The 7,216-nt window shown below is 41.4% G+C and overlaps 1 protein-coding gene across 1 annotated transcript; it reads right to left on the bottom strand.

Moving 5' to 3' along the window:
* Positions 1-929: 929 nt before the first annotated feature.
* LOC142257181 (nicotinamide N-methyltransferase-like) lies at positions 930-6,749 on the bottom strand. Its single transcript, XM_075329304.1, has 3 exons — positions 6,591-6,749; positions 5,276-5,483; positions 930-4,530 (listed from the first exon to the last, which is right to left on the bottom strand). Exons 1-3 carry the CDS (start codon positions 6,739-6,741, stop codon positions 4,107-4,109), a joined length of 783 nt encoding a protein of 260 aa, XP_075185419.1. The 5' UTR covers positions 6,742-6,749; the 3' UTR covers positions 930-4,106.
* Positions 6,750-7,216: the final 467 nt, after the last annotated feature.

Here is a 7,216-nt window from a genome sequence, read left to right as displayed (position 1 = left end):
GCCGGTGGACACAGGTAAGGAGATGTTCGTCGTTCCTGCGGTGTCACACATAGCGATGTGTGGTGCCGCAGGAACGACGAACAACCAGCAGCATACACCACCAACGAAATATTATGAAAAGGAGCGACGTATCAACGATCAAAGATTGTTGACGTTTTTACGATCATTGATCGTCGCTCCTAGTTGTCACACGCTGCGATGTCGCTAACGACGCTGGATGTGTGTCACAAACACCGTGACCCCGATGATATATCGTTAGCGATGTCACAGCGTGTAAAACACCCTTAAGTCTCTGGCAAAGGTACTGTAATTCAGGTCGTGCATGCTCAGTCGCCAAAGCAGCAATCTAAACAACCCTTGGCACTGCCAAGATACGAGGCCGGCGCCCAAACGTATTAGAAACTGCGGCAGGCCATCTCCAGCATCTGTGGCACTGGTTTGTAACAGCGCTGCTTTGTTGTATCTGTCATGTATTTATACCTCGCTTTGTATACCTCCCATTTTATGTGTAATTTTCTTGAAGAAGGAGGTGGACTCTCCGAAACCGGTAGAGAAATAAATCACTACTTGTATTCTCCTGGATATTTCTTCTAATACGGTAGCACAGCAATATCACCCAGCCTTTCTTCCATGGATATTTGATACAAAGTAACATTTATTTAAAGTGGTTTAGCTAAAGATAAGCAGACTTTGCCATGTGTTATAGATTTTTATTTTTTTTGTCCAATTTGATGGTTCAAGACTGTGTAAGATTTATATGTAAAGCAACTGATTGTAAAAGATCTCATCCAATTTTGGTTACTGCTTATATGTAGATCTTGTACGGTACAACCCATTTAACATGATTATTGCTCATAAAGGTTTGGGAAACCTATAAAACCAGTAAGTATTGAAAATCCCACCCTAATAAAGGACACAAAATAAGTAACTGATTGTGATTCCATTTTATTAGATTAGTCAAATAAAGCAAATAAGTATTAGAACATAAAAGAAAAAGATCTGAATATTTCAGGCTCACAAGATTTTCCAAACTATCATGTTAGATCTCAGTACACTTTTCAGTAGTGATGGGCGGACCCGTATTGTAAAAGTACGGATCCGCGCAATTTCAACCTGAACCGAGTGCCGGGCCTGAGCCCAGGATTTCGGGTGTTGATCTGGATCCAGCAGCTTAGGAAATTAAAAAAATAAAGTAAAAATATAGAAAATAAGAATAAAGCAAGCGCTTCATACGTACCGAGGTACCAGTGGAGCTGCTCCTGTGGCTGCTCATTCACTTCCAGGGCTGCTCATTATCTTCATTGGATATTATCTGCTGTCCACGCCTACCATCCATCCTGGCATCTGTGATTGGTTGCAGTCATCATGCCCCCAGCCTGTGTGACAATCAATTGCAGACACTGTCTCTGGGTCTATATAGTACAATAATAATAAATAAATATTTGGTATAGGGTCCCCCCATATGATGACACCCAGCACAGATAATACATATGGCTACAGGCTGCAGTCCCCAGCCGTGCGATTGTCTTGGCTGTGTATAAAAATAGAAGGAACCACATGCGACTCTTTTTTATAAAATTGTTTAAAAATTTTTTTTATTAAACAGCATGTGGTTCCCCCAATTTTGATACCCAGGCAAGATAAAGCCCGACAGCTGGGGACTGGTATTCCCAGGCTTGGAAGACCCATGCTTATTGGGCCACCGCCAGCCTAAAAATAGCAGTCTGCAGCCTCCCAGAATTGTCGCATCCATTAGATGCGACAGTTCTGGAACTTTACACGACTCTTCCCGATTGCCCTGGTGTGGTGGCAATAGGGATAATAAGGGGTTAATAACAGATCACAGTTGTTACTAAGCCCTAGATTAGTAAAAGGGTGGGTCTATGAGACCCCCTATTAGTAATCTGTAAGTGAAAGTAAATAAGCACAAACACCAGAAAAATAATTTGTTTGAAATGACATACAAAAAACCACCCCCATTTGCCACTTTATTAGCCTCTAAAAACACCCCTGCAGGTCCGACGTAATTCAGATGAGGTCCCACGATGAGTCTAACTCTGCTACATATCTGAAGTTATAGAGCGCGATCACAGAACATGTCCGCACGCTGTAACCCTGTTTCCACTGTCCTCCACCTGTGACAGCAGGTAACCTGACCTCAGTAACGTCAGTGACCTAAGCTCAGGTGAGACCTGCATCTCCAGGCAGAAAAACACTTTTTTTGCCAATAGATGTAGATTTGTTGCTTACATTTTTACACCATATTCCGGCACCCAATCAACACCGGATGCAGTTTTGATGCATGTTTTGCCAGAAAGTGTAGATTGGTTGCATGAATATGGTGTAAAAATGTCATCACCAAATCTACAATTCTTGGCCCAAAAAATGCAAAAACAGGTTTTGACGCCATTCCCGTTTAGTTTTCTGTCAGGAGGTGAAAATGTATTGCTTAAATGTCTGCACCAGGTTTCAGCAGCACCAAATTTGCACCTTCTTGCAGGAAAACAACAACTTTGCTGCAAACTTGGTGATGAAATTTTTACACTATATTCATGCATGCAATCTACACCTCCTGGCAAAAAACGCATCAAAATTGCATGCGGTATAATGCAGTACTGATGAGATTTTTTGCCAGTAAGTATAGAATGAGTGCAGGAATATGGTGTAAAAATTTCAGCACCAAATCTGCATCTCTTGGCAAAAAACCACGGTTTTCTACCAGAAGATTCATGTGAACTCGCTGAGTTTACTGAGGTTACCTGAGGTCACCTGAGGTCAGGTTACCTGTGGTCACAGGTGGGGGACTCCAGCTGTGAATGCAACTAACCTGAGTGACATCACTGCAGATCAGTAATTCTCTGCCTGGAGATCACAGTGGGCAGTCATCTTCCATGATCATGCACTGTCAGTTCAGATTTAGCAGAGCTGTAATCTTTGTGAGACCTTATCTGGATTACGCCGGACCTGCAGGGGTGTATGGGGTTTAACAAAGGGGTGAAAGAAAATTCTTTTGTATTTTACTTCAAATGAAGAATTTTTTGGTGTTTGTGTTTATTTACTTTTACTTACAAATTAGTAAAGGGGATGTCATAGACCCTCAACAATACTAATCTAGGGCTTAGTGACAGCTATTGGCTGTCATTAACCTATTTTTACCCCAATTGCAACCGTACCAGGGAAATCGGGAAGAACTGAGTAGAGTACTGGGATTGTTGCATCTAATGGATGTGACAATTTTGGGCAGCTGCAGGCTGCTATTTTTAGGCTGTGAGTTGCCCAATAAGCATTGATCCCCCCAGCCTGAGAATAGTAGCCCCCAGCTGTCAGGCTTTATCTTGGATGGGTATGAAATTTAGGGGGACTTCACGTTGTTTTTTTTAAACTATTTATTTAAATAATTAAAACGAAAGGCCACCTGTGGTTCGACTTATTTTCATAAACAGCCAAGGTAAGGGCATGTCTGAGGAGGTCTGCAGCCTGTACCCATGGGCTTGGTATCATCTGGGGACCCTACGCCAATGTTTTTGTTTATTTTTGCTATACGATAGAATCTCAGACTGGGTCTGGGATTGAAAGCTTCAGATATGCTGTCCCACAGGGTGGGAGTGTGTCTGACTGCAACCAATCACAGACGTTGGTAGGCAGGGAAAGCAGTGTATATGCATGAATAATAATGGGCATTCCCAGAACTAAATGGGTAGCTTGGAAGCAGTGTACAGCCACAGCAGAGCCTTGGTAAGTACAGCACACTTACTCTCTCCCCCTATCCCTTCTACCACCATTTTTAATCGCTAGATTCTGGTCCCAATGGACTTATATGAGGACCATCATCTGGCCCAAAACTGAATTTTAAAAACCAGATAACCGGAACCCGCCGATCCCGGTTATCTGTGAGTCCGCCCATCACTACTTTTAATTCTACTACTTACAAGGTGACAAACCCAAAGGGATTCTTATGTAATTAAATCACATAACTTAAAAGCCTTATCATGAAATAAGTAAGTTTCAAAACCAAGCAAATTAATATGATTCCCTCTACATTTTCTAAGTATAAACTATAATAAACTCATGGCATGCAGACTTAAATTGTAGATTTCTACTCAGACCTACTTCTCTCTGTGAGCTACAATAAATATGATGCCCTTATAGTCAGTGAGGTCACTCACAACTGACGAATTCTTAACCTCACAACAGTCAATGGCGAATCCTTCCTTAACTAGGGCATCTCGAGGTAAATTCTCATCGTGTTTGAGATAATGAAGCTTGTCTTTTCCCATTGTGAAATATGTTGTATCTAAAGCCCCACATAAAATAATGTGTCCTCCAGGTTTCAACAACTTTAAAAACTTCCCAAGATATTTTATGTAATCATCATGGTTTTTGCTGATAACATCTAATAAAAAACCACTGATTACACAATCTGCTTCTGGTAAGACCATTGGTTCCATGATGTTTTCTTTTGTGAGGTCACATTTCACAACATGCTGAAGGGCTGATCTCACGTTTGCCTCTATTTCCTGGAACTTTTCACTGGAAAAAATAGGAAAAAGAACATATATTATCCCATATTCAACATCAGTTGAGTGACATGAAAACTCAATAGTTAGCTTTGCATTATTGGCTCCGAGTCCGTGTAGAAAAAAGTGAAATCAAACAAGACTAATAGACTAAAGGCCGCTTTAGACGCTGCGATATCGTGACCGATATCGCTAGCGTGCGAACCCGCCCCATCGTTTGTGCCTCAGGGGCAAAATGCTGCCCGTGGCGCACAAAATTGCGTGGACCCGTCACACATACTTACCTGCCTAGCGACGTCGCTGTGACCGGCGAACCACCTCCTTTCTAAGGGGAGCGGTTCATTCAGCATCACAGCGTCGTCACTAAGCGGCCGTGACGTAACATCCCGCTCACATCCCTCCTTCATAATTGCGGCCGGGACGCAGGTAAGGTGAGGTTCCTCATTCCTGCGGTGTCACACATAGCGATGTGTGCTGCTGCAGGAATAATGAACTAAATCGTAGCTGCAGCAGCAACGATAATCGAGATTAGGGGGGCATGTCACCGATTAGCGATTTTGAACGTGTTTGCGACGATTCAAAATCGCTAATAGGTGTCACACGCAACGGCATCTCTAATGCGGCGGGATTTGCGTCACAAAATCCGTGACCCCCAACGACATCGCTTTAGCGCTGACTTTGTACATGGATAAACTAAGTAGAAGGTAAACTTCTTAAAAGTTTCATATATCTCTGACACAATCATAAAAAGGCTTCACCTGTCTCCTTCAATGTCTAAATGAAGTTTTGCGGCGTGCTGCCAATCAAACGCTCCTGTACGTTCATCCACCCATCTCTTCAGCTCCATGATGCATCTGTCAGTGATCTTCAGCACTAGTATATGCTCAAAGAACTCACAGGCTGCATATAAATAATGAACCATGGAGCCTTTGCTGAGGTCAATCAAGATGTCTCCTTTAATATGACCTGCAGAAAAAAATAAGAATATTGAAATTTATTACATGGCAAACCCTCTTAGCTGAAAATAAACAATAAATTATATCTATATTATTTATTCAAATTATGTAAATGAGGAGTTCCAATACCAAAATAATAAGAATGCTTCACCCGATAGATCCTCCAGAGACAACTCCTCACTCAAGTCAAGCCAAGCGATGAGTATCCTGAATAGTGGACCTCCCATACAAACTTATCATTGTCTCCCAGACTATAAACAAATATTATTCTCAATTTGGATTTAGCTATTTAGAACTGTTAAATAAGTATGTCCATAAAAAAAGAGTAATTGATCGCCCTTTGGGAAGGATTCCATGGCAGCATGCAGTAGCAACATAGACCAAAACCAGTAACAAGCCAACAACCTGAGAATTATAAAATCATTTGATGTTTTCCTTTTCTTCTTAAAAAACATGGGCCATTACACACAAAGAGGAAACAACAGCACAAGGTTTACATCTTTCTGACCAGTCAGGCCCTTCATCATGATCCAGGTCGGCCATCAGGCCCTTCATCATGATCCAGGTCGGCCAGTCAGGCCCTTCATCATGATCCAGGTCGGCCATCAGGCCCTTCATCATGATCCAGGTCGGCCAGTCAGGCCCTTTATCATGATCCAGGTCGGCCAGTCAGGCCCTTCGATCAGGGATAGAAGTCTGACTCGCCTAAAAAGCCTAGTCCTTGTAGAATTCTATCCTCTTTGTGTGTAATTGCCCATGCTTTTTTTAAAAAGGAAAATGAAGTATCAAGTAAAACATTTTAAGTGCTAAGGAAAAGCCCTTCCTTGTAGACAGCAGGGAAGTTGGTAGGAAGATAGTTAGATGCAATCTTGTTTTAATACGTTTGGGGTTGTAAGATTGCAGATGTAGCTCAAACAGAAAGAGTTAACTTCTTTTGCAGTTCGGTAAGGAAGATGAAAGAATACGGATAGAGATGAATAATGATTTTATTGTCTATGCTTTTCGAAGACAACCAGATTCTTCTTCACAATGAAGGTTGTAAGATTGAAAGTGTTCATTAAAATGTAAGAAAGAAAGGAAAGAACTAAACCATAGTGAATCCTATTAAAATACATACCCTCTCTGAACATTTTGTGAAGTTTCTTAATAGGAAATGTCAAAATATCTTCTATAAAGCTAGCTTCTTGGCTACTTGTCAAGTAGGTGTCCAGATGGTTTCTGGAATCAAAGCTATCTTCATGATAGAACTTAAAGTAGCCGGAATCCATGGTCTAGCTTTGTATCCCAAGTGAGATTGACTAAGTTTACATTGGCGCTCAAGGTCTTTATATATTCACCAAGAACCAATTATTAAAGGCTGTAAGAATTACTTATCATATATTAAGTTGACATTTATATGAGTCATATGGCATGATTTTAATAAACTCACAAAGAAAACAAATGATCTTCAGTTAATGAAATCTGTTTGTTTGAAAAGATAGGGGAAAAATGTTCCCAGTAACTTGTTTATTCTTCAGTATTCAATGGCTTCTCAAAAAGAAAACCAGATCAGACATGTGAATGTGAGATACGTGAATTCTATCACCCAAGGAATGGGGTACTCGGTCCCGGGCGATAACAAATGGGGATGTCACTCTGGTAGCCATTGCCCAGTCCCATGCCCTGGGGCTTCTTTTGTAAAAGGGGGTATTTGCAGGGGAGATAAGAGTTATTGTCATGTGATGCCACCTGCGGCTTGCGGTT

This window comes from Anomaloglossus baeobatrachus, chromosome 11 (genome assembly GCF_048569485.1).
Source record: "Anomaloglossus baeobatrachus isolate aAnoBae1 chromosome 11, aAnoBae1.hap1, whole genome shotgun sequence".
NCBI classification, from domain to species: Eukaryota; Metazoa; Chordata; class Amphibia; order Anura; family Aromobatidae; genus Anomaloglossus; species Anomaloglossus baeobatrachus.
Note: the sequence above shows the minus strand (reverse complement) of the source record. Positions and strands in the feature narration are given on the sequence as shown.